At 40.2% G+C, this 23,554-nt stretch overlaps 1 protein-coding gene across 1 annotated transcript in view; it reads left to right on the forward strand.

Annotated features, from left to right (window-relative positions):
• LOC122799984 (START domain-containing protein 10-like) overlaps positions 1 to 23,554 on the forward strand; it is a 751,875-nt gene that overhangs the window by 479,473 nt on the left and 248,848 nt on the right. The window contains exon 5 of the mRNA XM_044069425.1: positions 5,041 to 5,158. Within this exon, the coding sequence (XP_043925360.1) occupies positions 5,041 to 5,158 (118 nt within the window). The remainder of the gene's footprint in view (positions 1 to 5,040; positions 5,159 to 23,554) is intronic.

Raw genomic sequence — 23,554 nt, forward strand, 5'->3', positions numbered from 1 at the left:
GATAAACCCAAATTAGTTTGCCAAATGGAAAGAATTAACAACGGCTATATTAACAAATGAATTTAATCTGTTAAAAAAATTTTAATAGTAGACAAATCAAACAAAACCTGGTACATACTATGCATAAGTATACAATATAATATAACAAAACCTTTTAACACAACTCTGATTAATCATTACATCAATTCCTTTAGGAAACTTATTAATGCAAACATAGATCTAAAACTTTGGTTTGACCTTTTAACCCCATTTACCATCACTAAGAACTTTCCTCACAAAATATATAGGGAAACAATAACCTCCTGGGAACAAAATGGATTCTTATGCTGGTTTCAATGTGTAAATAAATTAAATGTTTTAGATATACATATGATAAAAACTGCTTACAATATTCCAACACAGGACTGGTTAAACTTACAAAGCATTCTAATGTGCATTCAAGATTTATACAGATTAATTAATAATTCCGCATTTAAAGATATTCCAAATCTAATAAGTTTTATGTATGAATTTATATATAATAGTTGTGAAAAGAAAAATTCCATTTCAAATCTATATAAAGAGTAAATAACATATAAAACAATTCCAAAACCATCATACTGGCAGTTCTTAACAAAAGGTCAGTCATTGCAGTTAGCAGAAGAAATTAAAACTAACATCTTACTATCAGTTAATTACACCTCTAACACACAGTATTGGAAAATATTTAACTGCAATACTTACATAGAGCATTTTAACACCAGACAGAATTAAAGAGATCAATACTACTACAAATGTTTTTTTTCTGGAGGTGTGAAAAGTCAGATAAAGCAGACTGGATTCATACTTTTATGAATGTAATAAAATTAAATCATATTGGAATGGAATCAATCATTTTTTACAAGTTTTATTTAATGAATCATTTACCTTAACTAAAGTATTGATAATTCTAAATGTAAATGAAGGTCCCTACCTGAATAAGACAAATATGTATTTGTTATGGACAATACTTGCTATATCTAGGAAATGCGTAACCAGAAGGTGGAATTCAAATACACCCCCGACCTTGGAAGAATTCTACACTTTACTGAAGACAACTGCATTGATGGAAATAAAAATCAAAGAACTACGAATCTATCCCAGGCCATTGGTAAATAATCCTTGGAAGAAAGTTATATCTTTAAAGTTATATCTTTGTTAGACACTCTGCAATATTCAACATTGTATCTCCGATAACTGATCTGTTAATTCTATATTTAATAACATGCAGTGTATATAACTGAAAGTCAGGCTATTGTAAATATTGTATATAGTTGTTTAAAATGATATTTAAAAATATTATGTAAATGTTATTTTAATTGAAAATAAAAAAAAATATTTTAGAAAAAAAAATTTGTCTGGGTATTCAAACTCCAAAATGCATGCCGTTTTTATTACTGGGTCTCACTGTCAACATTTTTATCATTGTCTCCATCTAGGGATCATGGATGCATATGAAGCCTAACTCATCATTATTAATATTATAATAATAATTATTATTATTATTATTATTATTATTATTAAGCAATGAAAGTCACTTTTCTAAATTTGCCTTTTCCTGGTGTTTTCAGAAGGTTGATACATATGTGTAATTGCACTAATTTTGACCTCAGGCTCTAAGTCTGTAATTTGATTTTTCCCCAATTATTTTTAAGCTTCAGAACAGTTGGGCATAACACAGTAGGTGGTCTGTCTGGTGTTACAGAGGTATTACTCATACATCTTTCATTTTTTTGGGCCACAGTTAAAGACTGTACATTACACACAGTATCAAGATCAGTTGTTTAAGTAACGTTACGTTAAGTCATATCTTCAATATGAACCACAAAATGTCTGTAAAAAATTGCTATCTACAGGCACATTTTGTATAGCACTTACAATATTAGAGACAATCAGTTCTGGAAATGCTGGTTAAATTCATATTTCTAGATGAGCTACATATGAGTTACCATCACCATATGTATCATTTCTATTGTTTTCTTTTGCTTCAGTCACTGTCTTTTATCTAAAGTTTTTTATTTTTATTTATGTTTTTAATTACCATTTTCATTTTTTTTTTGGTGGTTATATTAGCAATGAGAATTAATTTAGGAGCCAACTCAGTAAAGTTTTAATTTCTGTTACTTTTCTTACTTTGTATGGAGTTATAACTATTTTGGTTATCTCATCTGGCAAGAGAAGTGTTTATTGTGTCTGAAATATAAGACACAGACACCAAATACTGTCTAATATCTTGTATGATCAGGTCATTTACTGCTGTTCTAGGTTAGCTTTGCTATAAGTTTTATTCTGATTGGTTACTTGGGATTTCTTGCTTGCTGTGCATTACTCTCCTTTGCACATTATTGCTTTCAGCTTACACTGTATAGTAGCCAGTGAATGATTTTATGAAACTCCCCTTTTAAGTGTCCTAAACCAATTGCTTAGTTATTTTTTGCCGTTGGCCATTCTGTCTGTTTTATCTTTTCAGCATTACTGTATTTTTATAAGTTGTGTGTATTTGTATGAAGCTTCTGTTACTTGCCCTTAGCTGCACTCTGAGTAGCTGTTCATTGTTTCTTTTGTTATTAGTGTTGTTGTTGTTGTTGTTTCTTTGCTAGTGCCTCACTCTCTCCTGTTGATCTTCCCTTAAATATTGTGTAGACTTCTTGTAGGCTTTGTTATTTACTAATGCCTTTGCTACTACCTTGATTATTGTTATGTTTGCACTTAAGATCCTTGCACCTGTTGGTTAATCTATGGACTATATATATTTAATTAAATTGTATAAAACATAGACCCACCTGGCCAAAATGGAATACCAACACAGATATCTCTCCTACTGCTAATCTTATAGAACTTGATGTTCTTTGGCTCTGTAGGAACTGCCAAATGCTCACAGACAATGAACAATTGTTGGAATACATGAAGCTTGTGTGATATGTAAGCATCTATAAAACACGGAGGTCACTCTTTATTTATAAAACATGGTCTGTGAGCACCACATATTAACACTCATACCTATAAAGAACATACTGAATTAGCATATCTGAAATTGTCAAAAAGTTACATCTCAAGCCTGATAGAACTATTAGGATAAAGATCCAGCTTAAATCTACAAGCAATATACCACCACTGTCACACACAGTAAAGAGCTACTAGGCTGCAGATAATCCATTTAATACCATAAGTGTAAATAGAAATAGAAATGTCTTAGTAATTGAAGATGCTAAAGTCAGGCATACTGATTATATGCTTTCAAGGCTGACTGCTTCCTTAATCAAGTTTTACTGTACCAATACATATGACAGTAAGCCATAGAAAAGCACAGTCCCAATGGAAAGAAAACAAAAATGTAAATAAACAAGAAATCTGTGCAACACTTAAGAGAACCAACAAACACATTTTCACATAAAGTTTCTTCATTTAAAAAAATCTGTAATTTCCTATTAGACACTAATGAAAATTGTATGAATGCTATAAGAGTAGTGTTTCTTTATACTATGTTAATATCTATGATTATATTTATTTGATTTTAATGGCTTATAAAATGGAGCCAACAGGAACATGTGTCTTCCCCTTAACGTAGATTTTTTTTTTCAATTTCCCTTGGTAGGTTACTGTCAGATCATATGTTTTTCCATCCCCCCCACCCCCATGTTGGCACTCATTCTTCATTTTTTGTAAAAACTGAAGAAATAATTCAATGAGAGTTTATGTATTTTCCCTTTCTTTGATATACACCTTCCTCTCCATGCACAATCTCTGCAATTCTCTCCTGACTGTCCTTTCCTCTGTGAAGACTCAGTTTTCCTTGTTGCAGCAGATGTGCACTCTGACAGGCAAAATACTGTTTGTACAGAGTCAATGATAACTAACAAGGTAATCTGTGTTAAAAGTAACGTTTGCAAGCAAATGTTTGCCTGAGAATATTTTCATTGGTATTTCTCCAAAAGTCAAGTCAGAAAAATTACAAATATCTGTGAAACAAAATTATATTGCATACTTTACATTAGCAACTATTCACAGAGACACAAATGAAATGGATGGGAAATATATGTAACAGTATGACAGAACTGCTGCATGTGAACCCTCATATATGCCCCATGACACAATATAGATAATTACCTTCTTGTTTATCATAATGCAATTTTGAAAATGGGCAGAATGTTACATGATGCCCTACTGGAAAATGATTATTTTTTGACTGAGTATTAACATAATGATAAAAACTGGTAAAAAAAAAAAAAAAAAACAAGATGGATAAAAAACTAAAATAAATGACCAATCATCTTCCTGACTCTTGCTAAATGTGGCTAATGCTCCTTAGTTAATGAGCTTGAAAAAAATAGCAAAAAAAAAAAAACTAAATCTGAATTAATGAAGGTAACAAAAGCAGCATTTTTAAGGACCTGCTATTTCTCTTCTATTCACTAAAAATAGTTCTTAAAAAGCCATGCTTCGCTAGTACGAAGGAAAACTAAACAATGAAAATAATTGCATCATCAGCAGCAGCAGTTACAAAGGCCTAAATGTGTGTGTGTGTGTGTGGGGGGGGGGGGGGGGTTACAATGCTTTGCATTTTATTAATGTTATTTATATATTTCAGTCAAATGGGCCAGATTTGTAAAGGCATGCATTTGGAGTGCAATATTTGCATATACATGAGCTGAGAAGCTTTACAGTATATATGATGGTACTGATTAAAGACCACAAGACAAATGATTGTTGTTCTTTTGTAAAGAGTAGTAATGGGTACATGAAAGGAAAATAAAATCAAGTGGACTGTTATGTTTCTTATTCATAATGTCCCATTTCAAAACATTAAACAAACTGTTAAACAAGCATCTGGTTTGCATTCCCATGAGCAATATTCTAAATTAAGCACTTCAAAAAACGCCTTGTCATGCCTTTATGTGTAGAAAACAAAAGCCTAAACAGATAAACAACTGTATCTCTAAAAGATGTGGGTGCATCAGAAAACCATTTTGTGTTGTACTGTAGAAGTAACACTACCCTTCTCTGTATTTTCTTCATCTACAGAAGTACCCACCGAAGAAGGACTTTGTGAGAGCAGTGTCGCTGCAAACAGGCTACCTGATCAAGTCTCTTGGAGCCAACAGCTGCATTCTTTATTATCTAACCCAGGTCGATCCACGAGGTCAGTGCAAGTGGCGGGACCCTGCTACATTAGTCACTGTATATACAATGGAATAGGCTTCTCTTTCATCTGTGTTCTGCAACATTTAAGCCAAGTACACTGAGTGCAATTGTTTCTATAACCCACACAGGAATACAGTTCTCTACTTCAGTCTGACATCATCAGCTTTAAAAAAAAAATGCTAAAAAAAATTCAGAAAAAGCAATTTGTTTGAATCACACAAACACGTCCTTATCTTTTTATTTGTAAGAAGATGAATGGAAATACATACTGAAACATATTTAGTACACTTGTAGATGAACAAAATAGATTATATGACATATTTAACATACCCACATGAAAACACGGGCCTCCAACATTTTATAACTGATATCCAGTGTTTGGTATATGAAAAAAGTTTGTGTCTGACTTTCAGTTCAGACGCTCAGACAATAGTTGTATGGCTCAAATTATTTTTTTGAAATTGCTTATTATATCAACACTTTATAAACTGTAAGTGAAGCATGTTACTTCTTCTTCTTCTGGCTTTTTCCCGGTTAGGGGTCGCCTTGTCCGCACATTGAATGGCAGTGGAGTTTTACGGTGTCGAGTTGCCAGCCCGGCGCCCAACCTTCCACAGAAGGCACACTCACACGCACACCTAGGGCCAATTTAGAGTGTCCAATCCACCTGCAGCATGTCTTTGGGATGTGGGAGGAAACCAGAGCACCCAGAGGAAACCCATGCGACCACAGGGAGGACATGCAGACTCCGCACAGAAGGCACCCCAGCCGAGGATCGAACCAGAGAACCTCTTGCTGTGAGGCGGCAATGCTAACCACTGCACCACCGTGGCCGCCCAAGTGAAGCATGTTACTAACAAAGTAAATTAGAAGACAAGCTTAAAGGGCTATCTGCTTGATATCAGACAGCTTTATGACAAAATGGGAAGTCAAACTTTTTTTCTACTCCTATGTTTCACTAAATAATCCCTATTGAATTATATAGATAGATAGATAGATAGATATAGATAGATATATACAGAGAGAGAGAGAGGGAGAGATATGTGGAGGAAAGTGGGAAGGAGCTCTTCCAAAGTTGGAAGTAAAGGTGGACAAGCTCTCTTGTAAAAGTACTCTTTTGTTTTGCAAAAATTGACTGTTAGTATTGTTGACATAATATTTTTTAGTTGTATGAGTTTCTTTTATAGAAACGTTTTGATCAGCCATAGATCCAAAGTAAGATTCTGTTCATACAATCAATAAAATATAAGTCTAGTTAACCATCAGCCTCAAGTTTCTAACTGTACATATGCTTACAGCCTGTTTTTACCAGCACCAGAAAGTAAGTCCACATCTGGATTGTATCCTAGACCTAGTCATTACCAACATGGGCGACTGGTGTTCCACACCAGAGGTCAATTCCTCATTGGTCAGATCCAACAACAAGCTAATCACCCAAGACATCCACATCCCGCCCCTACCCCCCATTAGGGAAACCACCATAAAAAATTTCTCCATAGCCAGCTTCATGATGCTTAATATAGAAGTGGCAAACTTCACGACACCCATGCAGATGGACAAATAAAGGTACGACTGCTGAATCCTACACAAATGCACTTTATAAGCACTTACACGAGTGCATGGATTGTGCTATCCCTAACAGAACCAAGATGCTATCCTCCCAAAAAAGGAAGCCAATCTGGTGGTCCCCTGCCATAAACAAACTCTACAACAGAAGAAAGACACTGTTGCAAAAAAGAGTAAAATCCCATGATTGGAGGAACTCCCTGGTCAGCCTCAGTAAGAAGCTAATATCCCTCATAAAATTCTCCAAAGCTAGTTACAAAAACAAAATTGCCACTGATTCTAAAGACAACCACAAACCATTCTATAGCTGTGTCAAGAATCTCAATGGCAACACTGAGATCTGCTCTGAGCTACAGCACAATGGCACTAAATATACAGAACCAGCTGATATTGCCAACATCCTGGCAGACAGGTTCAGTGCTAACTTTATCCCCTCTCACCCCCTAAAGGGCCCATCTCTATAACAGAAGAATGCAAAGTTCTTGTAATCCCGGCTGCACAGGTAAAAAACACACTCTCCAAAGCCAAGAACACAGCATCCATGGGACCTGACAGCATCCCAGGCTGTGTTCTATATGTACTACAGAATGAACTGGCACCCCACCTAATCACCCATGTTCAATAATAGCCTCACTTCAGGCTTTGTGCCCACTGAATGGTGCACAGCAACAGTTATCCCACTCCACAAAGGAGGAGCCACCATGGACCCTGGGAACTACCGCCCCATTAGCCTAATGAACCTGGTCTGCAAGGCCATGGAACATATCATCATGGAACTTATAAACAAAGACATTGGTATTCTCCAAACTCTGGATCCCACCCAGTTTGGGTTTGTAAAAGGCAGATCATGTCTCCTAAACCTGCTAGACTTCTTTCAAGCAGTCACCAAAGCCGTAAACAAGGGTAAGGTGGCTCACACAGCCTATCTAGATCTTGCCAAGGCTTTTGACACCATCCCCCACTCTGGAATTATAGATAAACTCACTAAACTAGGTATAAATCCATGTCACAAGATGGGTTGCCAACTGGCTCACTGACAGAACCCACACTGTGAAAGTAACAGACTCCAACTCTGATTTCAGACCAGTGACAAGTGGAGTACTACAGGGTTCAGTCCTGGGTCCTCTCCTGTTTGGTATCTACTTTTCTGAAGTACAGGCTAACACAGAAGGTCTTTGGCTAATGAAGTTTGCAGATGACTGCAAACTAGGAGCCATAATCGAAACTCCTAATGATGTGGACATCCTACAATAGGGCCTCACTGAGACTGGTGTCAAAGCCATGGCCTCAAGCTCAATGCCAAAAATAAGTTTTTATTTTATATGTATGAACATTTTAGTTTGTAGGAAGGATGACATGCAGATATAAATAACATGAATGCGCCCTTACAATCCTCGACAGTAGATAGAATAATAGGTTGTGCATAAGAGGGAAGGAACAAAACTGCTAAAACGAAGTGTGTACAATGTCCGAAGTCAGTGCTGTGCTGAAAAAATCAAATGTGAGGACTTTCTCACATATGGAATCATTCCTGTGATCTGCCTGCTATGGCAGTGTCAATTACTAAACTGGTCTATTTGTAAAAGAATTACGCCAAACTCGTACATAATTAGCTCACATGTGTAACGTGTGCATTACCACATAGTCATACTTATTAATTTATTGTAGTATCATGTTAACGGGAGTAAGGATGTAATGAAGTACAGAGTCTAATCTTGAAATAAAGACATGCGTGTCCCATGTGGCACAACCGAAAAATTGCGAATAGTGTCCTATTGGTCACTTATGTCACCAATGTTTGTGGATTAAAAGTTTGGGATTTCTGAGGATACGTGGAGTGAGTCAACCGATGGAATGGGTCTACAGGAGTAGGGAGTGGCCAGTGTGTAGTGGTGTGGATACACCGCAAATCCAACTGGAGAATGGATGACTGCAGTGTTAGTGAGGTGTTGGGGTGGGTGTTTGGGGAACTAGGAGTCATGGGTATAAGGGTGTATATGCAAATGAAGCAGCACAGCAATAGTGTATTGGTTAGAGCATCCGCCTAACGAACAGACATTCCCGTTCCGAATCCCACTGCAGCACATACCATTTTCCATCGGTAATCTGTATATGAACATATTTCAACATCTGTCCACTGTATAACCTGCAAAATAACAATTAAAAGTGAACTGGAACAGAGTGTCAGTGTCATAATGAATAAGGCACTAGTAAGCAGGTTTAAGCATATATAAACACCAGTAAGCATGTGTAAGTGCGTTTGCACGGGGTATGCACTGCTTTACAGACACATACACACACGCATATATATATTTATTTTATTTATTTTATTTTACATTTGTTGACCGGGCTAGTCAAGCTGGATATATGTCCATTTTCAGTGGAGGCCCGGGGAGAAAAGCTCCAACGATATTACAAGTAATTCACAGAAACAGTCAATACAAGGTAAAAATTATTAACACATTGAGTCAGAACTTGATATATACATGCAGACAGGCATAGTCATAGCAGGAAATTACATAAACAAAGTTTAGTAGATATTTGCTATACAAATTCTAAAAATATAAGTATATAATATGGAAAAAGGTGAAAAAGAAAATAATTAAAATATTAAACATTTTTTTTTTTTTTTTTTACATATGTCTATAGGATGTTGTGTGAGGAGGAATTAAGGAGGAAAGGAAAAAGGAAGGTTAATCTGGGTTGTTACAGGAACAAAGCCAGTGTTTATTGAGATGTGTTTTCAGCTGTCTTTTAAAGAGTGGAAGACTAGACAAAGATGAGATATCAGATGGCAGTTTGTTCCACATTTTTCCAACAGAGTTAGAAAAAAGGCTGTCACCTGCAGAGTTATTGGGTATGGTAATATTAACCAGTAGTTTGTTTGAAGAGCGTAGGTGTTTCAAGTTATTATAAGGCGTAATGAGGTTAGAGAGAATTGGAGTTTTAGAAGGCTGATATAGAATTTTGTGAGCAGTTAAGAGCTGTTGATAAATGAGCCTGTTAGGAAGTTCAAGCCAGCCTAGTTGTTTTAGGTTAAGACAGTGTTGAGTTCTGAAGAGGGATCCTGTGGCAGATCGAGCAATATTATGGTAAGATGTAGCAAGTTTCTTGAGGTTATTTTTAGAGAGATTGGTATAAATAGGGGAAGCATATAGAAGGGTAGAGATAAGGTGAGAACTAGCTAAGGTGGTCCGAGCTTCAGGTGTAAGGAATGGTTTGATTCTATAAAGGGAACCATTCTTTTTGTTTATTACTCTTATTGTGTTGTTAATATGAGAATCAAAACTGAGATTGTTGTCAATAGTTATTCCTAGTAGTTTTGTAGTAGCATCAGGAGAAATCAGAGTGTTATCAGAGGAAGTAATAGAGAAATTAAGAGAGCTTGATTTGTGGGTAGGTGAGAACAATAACAACTTTGTTTTCTTGGGGTTGAGGAGTAGGCAACGGTCAGAGAACCAGTGTTCAACAGTGGAAAAAGCTTTTTGGGTAAGTGACAGGAGTTCAGTCTGAGAGGAAGCAGTGCAGATTATAGTGGAATCTGCATATTGTATGCAAGTAGTGTTTGGAATAGCTGACTGGAGGTCGTTAATAAATATAGAAAATAGGAGTGGGCCAAGGATCAACCCTTGAGGTACACCTAACGCGATAGGAAGGAGATTAGATAATGAGTTTTTCCAAAGTACTGCCTGCTGACGGTTTTCCAGGTAAGATGTAAACCAGGATAAGGACGAAGGATGAATTGAAAGAGATTTTAGTATATGCAGAAGAAGTTTATGATTAACCATGTCGAAAGCTTTTGAAAGATCTATGAAGATAGAAGATGATAGATTAGTGTTGTTACGGTTATGGTTGATAGCGTTAGTAAAGGAGAGTAATGCAGTAGTGGTACTGTGAGAAGGTCTAAATCCATGTTGACTGTTAGCAAGTAGGTTGTTGTGGAGAAGGTGGTTAAGGAGTTGTTTATGGATACACTTTTCCATGATTTTGGCTATAGGTGATAGCAATGCTATGGGACAAAAATTAGAGAAGTCATTAGAATTGCCCTCTTTGTGTAGTGGGATGATGTGAGATATCTTCCAAATGGAAGGGAAAATTCCTTCCTTTATATATCTATTTATCAGGATTGAGATGGGATAGGCAATAGTTTTAGCTCCTATCTGCAGAAATTCTGCAGGAAGTTTGTCTGCAGAGGGTGTGGTGGGTTTATGTTTATGGAGTAGGGATAATATAAATGAGGTAGATACAGGTTGAAGGTAAAGGGGAAGAGAAGTGTGTAAAGTAGGTGTGGGTAATTTAGAGATGTCAGGAGGTAGGTGATTTGCTAGAGTTTGGATAGTATTGGTGAAGAAAGAGTTGAAATCATTAGCTATTTGTATAGGATTGCTTGGATTAGAGTCCTGGGGATTTGGTGTGAATGACTGGCCTGGGGATAGAAGATTATTAATACTAGCCCAAAATTTTTTGGGTTCTTTTTTGGTGGTTTGTTGTAGTTGAAAGTAATAGTTCTTTTTGTCTGCCAGGATGGCTTTTTTGTACTATTTCTAAGCTCTCTGAAGTTATGGTGGTCAGTTAGGTTCTTAGTGGAACGCCATTTATCCCAGGATTTATTTCTGAGAATGATTTTTTGCTTAGTATTGTTGGTTAGCCAGGGTGCTGTTTTAGCTTTGGTTCTAATAGTGCGACTTGTATACATACATATATATATATATATATATATATATATATTATATATATATATTTATACATATATTATACATATATATATATATATATATATATATGTATATGTATATATATAATATATATATATATATATATATATACCTGTGTGTGTGTGTGTGTGTGTGTGTAGATATACACAGATATACAGCTATGATAGGAAACAGCACACAAGAATGACATATGTTCACAGGCTATGCCAATGGAAGTGAGGGGCCCAAGCAAGAAACATGAAACACGGAGCATGACCTTCCACCCCCCCCCCCAGTCGGACACAGGAAACATACACACAAACCCACAAACAATGTAAATAGTCCACTGCTCCCCAGACCACAGGCAAGATACAACTGGCAGGGGGTACACATTGTACTCATGAAATCTAATCTTGGAACACAGACAGGAGCGTCTCTTGCAGGACGCCCCAAAAATTGACATAAGGACCAAAGGAAGGTGATACGTCGACCATTTTGGGTGGGGTGTGTACATACCTGGATTACAAGGGTGGGAAAGCCTAATGACCCATGGGTCGAGACAATGTATGACATGGATCCTGTGAAGTGGAGAGTGGGCAGCGTGTAGTGGTGTGTTCAGATCCGACCAGGACCTAGAGTAAGGATGGGTGCTGTAGAGGAGGTGCGGGTGGGGGAACTATGGGTAACTAGTTATGGGTCTAGGTGTGCAGGTGTTGGCTGATGTGGGCCTATATGGACAGCCCCAGGGATGTAAGCAAAAGTGTTCATTGGGCAGAGGCATTGCCCAATGAGCAGCCACACCTGCTACGAGTCCCACTGCAGCAAAGTGTAATCTACATGGCAAGGAACGGAATAACCAGATGTAGATATATATATGTAGAGGTATGTGTGTGTATATCTACCCATAGCAACATAGAGATATACCTCTCCCTCTCCATAGTACAAATGTATACATACAGAGACAGAATACATATACATACCCCCATATAGATATGTACATATGCAGACACCCATAGACCCATATGTTGTTAGATATATATATATATATATATATATATATATATATATATATATATATAAACAGCAATATATAAATATATACATGTATGCATACATATACAGATATATCAACAAACATGTAACATGTAGCATCAACCCCCTCCCCAGCTAGGCCGGTGAGACATACAGACACACAATAAAAGTAAACACACCACTGCTTCCCAGACCACCGACAGGATACTACCAGTGTTAGAGACCTGCTAGGTCTAATCTTGAAACAAAGACATCAGTGTCCCTTGTGGGACACCTCAAAAATTACTGATCGTTGGAGTCAGTCCCTGTAATGATTCATCAAACCAGGCTGTAGACGTCCACGGACCAGTAGGTTGTGCAAGCCTGATAATCCATGGGTCAACACAATGTACGACGTGTCCCAACACGCGGAGAGTGGGCAGTGTGTAGTGGTGTGTTTATACCCCACCTGCGCCCACAGTAGGGATGAGTGCTGTAGAGGAGGGCAGGTGGGGGAACTATGGGTATGCAATTATGGGCCTAGGCTTACAGGTGTTGGCTGGCACAGTCATATTAGGACTGCCCCGGGAATGTAAGTAATATTCGAAATGGGCATAGCTTACGCCCATACCTCTCAACCCCTAAGAGCAAATCCCCTGGACAGGACATAAACCATTGGGGGAATAAATAGGGACCATACCTCTCAACTGTCTCGGATTTCCAGGAACATCCCTGATTTTGACTCAAATTCTAACTCTGTCCTACTTAATCCCTCCTAAAACTAGTGACTTTTGGAGGAAAGGTGGTGAATTACATGTAATGAATAATGACAACAATTAAAGAGTGATAAACTTCATTTACCTCAGAAAATGTGTATTAATTCATAAGCTCTGAGTCTGTCAATGTGTCAAGTTAATAGCACTAATATTTTAAATGTGTCCCTGATTGTCCCTAATGTTGTCATGACTTGTCCCTGATTCAGTTGATATTTGTCCCCAGTCGTTTGAGAGGTCTGATAGGGACAGAAAGATGATAGAATAATAGGTATGCAGTAGCATGATTCGGCTTAAGGATGTGGGTTCCAAAACCCAATTACTTGTTTGTATTGAATGGTGTCAGTTCCCATGTATTAGCCAGACAGGTGCAGATTGTAAGAGGAACACATCAATAGTATGAATCAAACTATGGACAGGCATACAGTTGAACAGCATGCTTATGCCTAATGGGCAGCCATTCCCGATACTGTAGGCATGTAATCCGATGTAATAGGCATCACAAGGTAATATTAAAGTCCTCACTCCCACCCAGGGGTGTGAGTGTCAGATGCAAAACCAAATGCAGTGCATTTGCAAGTGCGGGAGCAAGTGGGTGTAAGCCTGTTTGGCCACCGGTATGTGAGTATCACACTGGTGAAGCAATGTAGAGGCTAACTGAGTGTAAGAAACTGTAACCGGAGGTTAGCATTGCTTAGCTCCGTCCAAACCCGTGCACACCTGCTCACAACTGCTTTAAAGTGCCTTAATCACTCTGTACCCAACAGCTCGTGTTCTAGCCAGCAACAAAAGAACCACCCTCTGCAAGGCTAGAATGCAGGACCCTGTACATCACAGTCATAGTAGTAAACCACTATGCCATGATAGCAATACATATAAAGGAGGTATCAGCAAACTAATCCTTACAACAGGGAAACAAACCAAATATGTGAACTGAATCTATGTACAGTGTAATATTCTATAACCTGCCACAGAACATAAATATGTTAATTGGAGTACTGCAGTAAACATAGAGTTGAGGTGTCACTGTAATAAGGTTTAGAAGTCCCCAGGACCCCATACAGTGTATGTACACATGAATGATGGATACCAGACACATATATAGCCTGTATTGAGAAAGACATTGTTGACAAAAGTCAAATATAATGCTAGATAAACAATAAGCAATGCTAACCACCATACAGCCCACATAATTGTAAGCAATGTGTAGGGAAGCCAATAAAATATGCCCACTGGTACACCTCTTTAAGCAGTGCCATCTTGAAGTAAGCATGTGTGCCCATAGCTTAGCCTTTTAGAAACTGGCCAATTACTGAAAAGTACAGGAATCTGGCCCTACTTAAACTGAAGAGGTGGGAATATGGCTCATAACTAGTTGTAGCATCCCCCTGCAGGCAGAATGGCTGGAGTGGGAGAAGGCACTCGCTTTGGAGTGCAGCGCTGGGGCATCCAAGACTCCAAATTTATGGTATGGCTCCTGGTAAAGCACCATAACAGGAGACTACTGCAGGGCCAGTACCAGGGCTCACAGTACAAAATGGAGGCCTGGGACAGTCTCGCCCGTGACCTCACTAGTGACACAGATATCCCGCGGACTGGTGAGCAGGTCAGGCACCACCATGTAGACCTGAAGTGGCGGAGGGGGGATATCCTAGAACAGTAGATCCAGGAAGCAAGGCAGATGCAGAATGCCCCAGAACTGAGTAAGTACTCCTTCCACTACGTAGTTACTAATTGCCTAGCTTGTGTATACTATGGATAGGTATGGCTAAATATCACTGTACTTCCCTGACAGCTGCAGATGAGCATGCTGCAAACCAGCAAGCCTATGATGCTAGGCTGCAAAGGATGCATTACGAGGCAAGTTATTAAATAGCCTGCATGTACTGTCATAACAAATAAATGTAAAAGCCTCAGAAAGTGTTGTAGCAGTATACAGAATAGTGTAATATGTTGCGAATAAAGGTGTAACTCCTGCATTGCTTCTGTTTACTCTGCAGCCATATGTTGTACTGTTGCATTTATTAAATAGTACTGTTGTAGTAAGCAGTGTTACCCACACTGTGGTATGCAGATACAATGTGTATGAAGTGCTGTATAACAATGTCGGAAGTGCAAACAGGTCAGTCATATTACACAAAATACATTGCAAAGCCTCACAACAATTGCCTAATAGCATAGTGTACAGTGATCTTAACTGTAATGCTTTTGTCACATGCAGCAGGGCTTTGGATCCCAGGAGCACTAGTAAGTTGTATGCATAATCATTCCACACAACTGCACACAGTCTGTTAGAATGTTCAGAGAGAAAGCTGTATGCATATTTGCACTTAACAACTGTACAGATTTTGCTAGAATGCTTAAATAGAGAGTGGTATGCATATTCATACCCCTCAACTGTTCCAATCTGCGCAGTATGTCCTGATAAATGGCCCATATCACCTGCCTTTTGTCCTGTACCCCTGACAAATTAGTGTGAATATCCAAGAAATGTAGGCAGCTGTTAATGACATATAACTGATAGACTTATACATAATCAGAGAATGTACATGCAAACATACCTGTCATCCCAGCATCTCACCCAAAGTGTATGAGAGCAGTCTCAAAACATGTTGCATTAACACCTGCATCTTGTCAAGCCTGTACATAAGATATAGGTCCCATACATACTAATCTACAAACACACCATTGTACAATATAATGCCATTGGGTAGTGTAATAATACATGTAAGGGGCAGACCACTGCAGTGACTATGAATGTTGTGAAAACTACAAGGATGTATTAGTTGTTAATTGAAGTCTCTCTCTCTCTCTCATCCCTACCATATGTGCAAACATAACCGTTTTACACAACTCATTTGGTATGTCTACACTCCTACCCTTTGTTGGGACATATGTTTTATTGGTTTATAAATATTCACATCTGTTTCTATGCATGTGCCATGTTAAAATACACTCATATTAGTGGCCTGTTGCCATCAATGAAACATGCATGTTATTGTAATGGCCACTGATTACCCATATATGCATGTGTTCTGCCTGCTCTGCAACTATGTTATATCTGGTGCCCTGGGTAAAGGGAATATCTATGCATTCTGTTATAACTAATCGTGAATGCTGTTGACTATTACTAACCCATATCTGCCTTAAACATACTACAACATAGCTCATATGGGAAGGCCGGTCCCAGTGGACCTACCTGTCCCACCTCATCTGGCCATGGCACCGGGCACCAACACATCTGGGGCCCAGCCTTGGACCTCCTCGTCTGTTGGCCCTGCACCACCTTTGGGTGGAACTGTCGCAGGGAATGGGGCTCACCCCCCCCACTGGGAGTGGGACAAACAGGAACCTGTCACTGTGGTAGGGTCCGGGCCGTGGTGCATAGGGAGCTCGACAGAGAGATTCGAGACTGCCTATGCCAGCTTGAGGGCCGAGTGGCACAACTAGAGGGTGAGCCTGCCCCTCCTACACAGCCCCCAGCACAGCCACCTTCTGGGCTGTAAAGGTGCATTGGTGACTGCCCATGGGTGGGGACCTCAGTCCCACTGTATCCATTGGTGGGCTCATGGGCTTGCGACTTCCAAACACCCCTCCCCGTCCAAGGTGTCCCCCCCACATGTGTCATATACCACCCCTGTACACATCTTGTTTGTCTTGTCTGTCATCCTACCCAACCTATCCACCCTGATCATACCTACTCTCCTTCCCCACCATCTCACTCTCACCAAAACATAAAAGAAAAGAAGGGCAATCTGTTCCCGCAAAAAAAGCATGCCCCATACATAGCTGTCCATTTCGCACATCTGTCCACTGGACACATGTAAACATTTCTAACTGGCATCACAACATACCACTGTTGTCCTCACTCCTCTCTCAGGTTTGTGAGTGTCCAAATGTCCCTCCAAATTTATTGCATATGCACAGCCGTTGCTGTAGAAGAAATAGACAGCTATGGACCTTCCCTACACCCTTCCTGCACATCCCTAGCTATTTTCCCTACTGCCTTTCCCTCTTTGTGCCCCTTTTTCACCACTTTCCTATCAAGCCTTTTTTCTTTTCTTTTAAAGAAATTATCACAGGCGTAAGCAGAAGTAAGCACTTTTAAGCAGCAGTGAGCGGGTTTCAGCCTGCTTGCACGGGGGTAAGCACTGCCTACACAGGTTAAGCAATCAAGAAGGTAACTGAGTGTAAGGAACTGTAACAAAAAGTAGCCACTGCTTACTGTCACACAAACCTGTGCACACCCGCTCACAATTGCTTAAAAGTGCCTTAATCACTCCGTATCCAATGGCCTTGTTCTGCCCAGCAACAAAATAAACGGCCTCTGCAAGGCTCAAAACCAGAACCCTGCATACCACAGCCAATGTGATTTACCACTAAGCCATGGCAGATATACAGGCATTGGATGTTATCACAGACATGTCATCCAGCACAGTCATGCAACAGGATAGGACATGTATTCCATCATGTAGATGTATGTGTGTGTGTTTATGTCCAGATATAGATACATACATATATATATATATATATATATATATATATATATATATATATATATATATATAGATATATTAAGAACATCCCATTTGACAACAAAGCATTAAAAAGGAAAGAAAAGGGAAACACCAGCAACTCCTGTATTATGTAGTGGTGTTGTCCTGTGTAATATCAAGACTGCCTCAGACAGACATGTGTCATTAATACTCGCAAACATTTGTACATTGGCCAAATACATTACTCTGTGCATTTTATTTACATTAACACAGCAGTTCCTGTCCAATCATTATGTGAGAACAGTACTCTTGCAAGGTGCTGTGTGCAACATCATCATTATGAAAAAGGTAAATGGGGTAACCATAGAGGGACCGATAGTGTCTTGTGTACAGTTGGGTCGTCTGCATCACTTGTACCTGGAACCTTTAGGAGTCATGTGCATACCAGGATCATGTGCCTGAGAGACAGGGGTGAGGACAACAGTAGTATGTTGTGATGCAAATTAAAAAGGTTACATGTGTATAGTGGACACGTGTGTGAAATGGACAGCTATGTATGGGGCAAATGTTCTAGGAACAGATTGGCCTTTCGTTTCCATAAGGTGAGAGTGGGATGTTGGGGAAGGAGAGTAGGTATGCTCGTGGAGGATAGGTTGGGTAGGATGACAGACAAGACAGCATACAGGGTCAGTATATGACACATGTAGGGGGTTACACCTTGGACGGGGAGGGGTGTTTGGCAGTCACAAACCTATGAGCCCCCAGATGGAGACAGTGGGACAGAGGTCCCCACCCATGGGCAGCCACCAATGCACCAAAACAGCCACAAAGGTGGCTGTGCTGGGGGCTGTCTAAGAGGGGCAGGCTCACCCTCTAAATGTGACACTCTACCCTCGAGCTTGCATATCTGGCCTTGAAACCCCTTATTGAGCCCCCTACACACCACGTCCAGGACTGTACGATGGCTGACAAGTTCCTGTCTGGACCTGCTCCCAGGGGGGACAAGCCCCATCCTTAGTGGCGGTTCCACCAGAAGGTGGTGCAGAGCCAACAGAGGTGGAGGTCCAAGGCTGGGCCCCAGACATGCTGGTGCCCAGTGCCATGGCCAGCTGAAGTGGGACAGGAGGTTCTGCCGGGACCTCCAATCCCATACAGCCTATGGTGTTGCAGTTTAACACAGATATGGCTTAGTAATAGTCAACAGCATTTAGGATTACTTATAACAGCATGCATAGATACTATGACCATCAACCCAACACAACAGATGGCATACATTTGCAGAGAGAGCACAACACATGCATATATACTGCATGATATCTGTACAAAGTGTAGAAGACTTGTGACTGTAGCTATGAACAGTGGCCCATTATTGGCATGTCACTGTGAGAACCTCAGGCAATGAATGTCATACCACTGTTTCATGTGACATATGTCCAATTAGGGATGCGATGGCAGTAACTCTCATCACTATCACCATGTACTGACTGCAATCCTCACACTATGCTTCTACAGTTCACAGATGTGTGTTCAGTAAGTAACACAAGAAACAAATGGTTCCACACACTGACCAGTCCACAGATGGCCCTAAAGATGGGGGTTCCCTCATAAACAGAGCATTGTCTTGTCAGTTTTAAAACATGCAGACTAGCCATTACCACACACAACTCGTTAAACTGGCAGTAGTCTCAATGAAGCATAGCTACACTTACATGCTGTAGTCATGTCTGGCACATCACCCTCCTGTCTTTAGGCTATTTTCCACTGTGTATGTTGTTTGAGGAATATCCAGATATCATCTGTGATGCTGTTTACCAAACACCAGATCCAGATTCCACTCACAGGGACTGTAATGGGCAAACACCAACATAATGTTCTTAGATATTGTACTGTGTTTCCATGCGACTGGCTATGGGAACATCACCACAGCTGTTCCACATGCAATCAGCTAGAGGAGGACTGCAATAGGTGCAGAGGCCATCACCTGATCATGACAATCACTTACAAAACACAAGCTGCTGCTGAGCAGGTGTACAAAACCACATCCACCACAGAGTATGTGAGAGGGACAGACAGAGGCAACGTACATCAGAGAAGGGCTTGGAGACTAAAACCTAAGCATCGTTTGTCACACACCTACCAACAGAGGGGTTCAAACCCCTGACTGACTAGCCATTACTATTACAAGTACATGCATTTACTCCATATGCCACATAGCTGACATGTTGGTGTGCTGTAAGAACATATATGTGTCCTGGTGAGCGACATCTGCAACAGAGATATAGTAGACATACATTAGGTGTAGCACACATGGCTGTCCACATGAATAGATGTCATTATCAGCACAACCACACTCTCTAAGGGACTCTGACACATTGCCACACTTTGCCAGGCTCCCAAATACACTTCCTAACTACTTAGTTTGCCACACTGCAGTAATGCACAGGTACTACATGCCCCAAAGGGGATATACTGAGCTTCTATGGGCTAGGGCATGTGAACGTGTCTGACATCAGTCGGCATGCCAATGTGAGTTATACTGGGTGTGACTGTGGTTGGGAGTATCATACCCCACACACAGACACAAGTTGTCAGTACTGACATGCATGCGTGCATTGCTTCATGGGTGTGTAGTGGTTGGCTGTGCAAGATGGCTGTACGAGGCTGGGTGAGGGGTAATCCCTGGCATCACGCCACCCGACAATGGTGTGCAGTATGGTTCAGGGGTGTAGTGTCTGCAATGTCCCACACAGATGGGTATTGTATGAGCTGTCCTGTCATCCTGGTTACAATTGTGTATGGCCATTGCTTTGCAATGCATGCCATGTCTGTGTGTCTGTGTTTGATAGTCTTTGACATGGACATTTCCTGGGATGTGCACGTCCCACAGTAATGTACAGTGACATGTACAAGTGTACCTGGTTTGGCTGGCACATGTTGTGTACACAGACTGTTATCATCAAATATGCCAGTACTGGCCTGGTGTGGCAGGACCTGCTAATAGACAGCAGGTTGACCCTGCACCTGCATTGATAGCATGATACAGGTATTCCCTGGTGTCAGTGGCATCTGTCCATACAGGGCATGTGTGTAAGGCATTGCATGTCCTTTGTGGATCACATTTGATGGCACCACATATGTTGCAGGCATCCAGTGGGGAACATAGTGAAGGCACATTGTCCGCAATTATGTGCCTATTGTACTGTTGGACAGGGTGCCATGCCTTCTGCAGCCCACTGCAATCACACCATGCCTACTATCTTAGGTTCATAGATTCATAGGTTCATAGATTAGTACTAGGCTAAGTGCCCTTGTGGGCCAGTTTAAGCCTAGCCAATTTCCCCATGTGAGAATCAAACCCTGCAGCTTGTGTCTGTAAGGTAAACACTTTAACCATTATGCCAACCTCCCAACCCTGTCATCAATGTGCAGGGTACTAGCAACATAGCGGGATATTCTAGGCAAGTGTGTTTGTGTATGATACATGGGTTCAGAACGTATTCCGGGTAATAGTAGGGTTGCATACTTTGTTCACCAGGCCTTTTGCCAGATGTAGGGGTATGGCTTGCCAACCCAGTCCCTTGGCTGATTGACATCTGTACTCCTCATGAGGTGGACATTGTGACATATAATATGGACACCATATAGGAAAACTACAAAAACTACTCCCCAACATGTCCAGTGGTTAGACACTCACAGCCACGTCCATACAGGTTCTGACTGCCACACACACACACACATCCACACAGGCTCTGATTGTCACACACACACCCACACACAACTACCATGTCTTGGAATAGAACCCATATCTAACTAGTTTATCACACTACAGCATTATGCAGTTACAGCACACACTATGGAGATTACTGGGTTGCAGCATTCCCAGAGGTGTATTTCTAGGTAGGTGACATCAGCAGGGTTGCCAAAGGCGTGTATGTGAAATGTAAAGAGTGTGCATACTCTAAAAAGCATTGTTCCTTTCTCAGGCAGACAGACACACATAAACACGCACAGTTGGCCTGTCTGGGATTTGAACACCTACCAAACTAGTTTATCACACTGCAGAATTAAGTAGTTACAGCACATGCTACGGAGAGTATTGGTTTCTAGCAGTCCCAGAGGTGTATTCGTAGGTGGGTGATATCAGCAGGATTGCCATATAAGGGCATTTCAAGTGTACTGTGAGTTGTACATGTCTGTTACCTGTGTGTACCTGCTGCCTTCTGTCGCAAAAACACATTTACACCTGTCTGTTACCTGTGTGTACCTGCTGCCTTCTGTCGCGAAAACACATTTACACCTGCTTAAAAGTGTCTTATTAAGTTCTAATTGACAGTATCAACAAGCCCTACAGGTCTTGAACCCTGGACCATGCACACTGAGGTCACTGGACTTACCACTAAGCCATGTGGGTTGGATACAAATTTCATGGATTTTATAATACACATCTTACTACAGGTATTCCACAGTACTGAAAACAAATGGGACAGTCACTTTGTGTACATATGTACAGTACCCTTGAATGTACTGTTCTCTGTGAAACAACAAAGACAAGTCTACATCTGTACAACTGCCATAACTCTATATATATATATATATATATATATATATATATATATATATATACATACGGGATGTGTATACACACACACACACACACACACACACACATATATATATATATATATATATATATATATATATATATATATATATATATATATATATATATATATATATATATATATAGCCTATATATATACACGTCTGAACACCCTTTGTGACACAGAAGGGTTCCAAAGGAACTGACGTGTACACAAAACAGAGGCATCTCTTGTTTTATAACATTTAAATCTTAATCAGTTCACCAGAGAAGGGATGGTTGTTGTGTATGTGGAGTTTTGGGTGGGGAATGATGGCTAATGTAATCTACCTCGGGGATTGTGGAGTTTGGGTGGGGTAATGATGGGCATGGACTTACACCCTGGTGACCACTTCTGTGTCACTGCTCGACAGTGGCACAGGAAAATAACATACCCAACTGTAGTCATTCTTGTTCCTGCATTTTTTTCATTGGTTGGTTTCCTGTTCGCTTTTTTTTGGTTTGGTTTTACAAGTGGTTTTTGACTGTGTATTCTTTTCTATTCCTAACTATGTAATACTTTGTAGACTCCAGTCACCACAGATAACTGCCATGGTGTGCAGCATGTTAAAAGACATTACACATGTGTATGCCTGGCTACAGGGTAGTCACACTCACAAACACACACACACACACAGACACACTTGCCAATATTGTGCATACAAGTCTTGCCTATGTAAAGGTAATTAGTACAGTGGTATGCAGTTGGGGTATGTGCCACAGAACACATACAATTACACTTACTCTGATTCCACTTCTGAGCTAGGTGACATCACAGGATGGATTACTTGCAGTGGGGAGGGGGGAGGGGGGAAAAGAGAGGTTTAGCAGTTGACAAGGATAAAGGCCAGTGCAAAAGGTGAGATCTCATTGGAATGCAGCAAAGCCCACTGTCATGATAGGATGCAGACAGAAATACACATGCACACAGACACACACACACACACACACACACACACACACACACACACACACACACACACACACACACACACACACAGGCATACACACACACACACACACACACACACACACACACACACACACACACACACACACACACAATAAAACACTTGCTGACACACACAACTAGTTGCCAGTGGTGGGATCAGAACTACTGCCTATCTACAGATCATTATCACAGGACTACGCAGTTACGAGACACATGACAGAGCTTACACATTCCAAGGCAATCAGAATGCCCTTCTAAGATTG

Source organism: Protopterus annectens, chromosome 4.part0 (genome assembly GCF_019279795.1).
Source record: "Protopterus annectens isolate FY-2018-M chromosome 4.part0, PAN1.0, whole genome shotgun sequence".
In the NCBI taxonomy this organism is placed as follows: Eukaryota; Metazoa; Chordata; order Ceratodontiformes; family Protopteridae; genus Protopterus; species Protopterus annectens.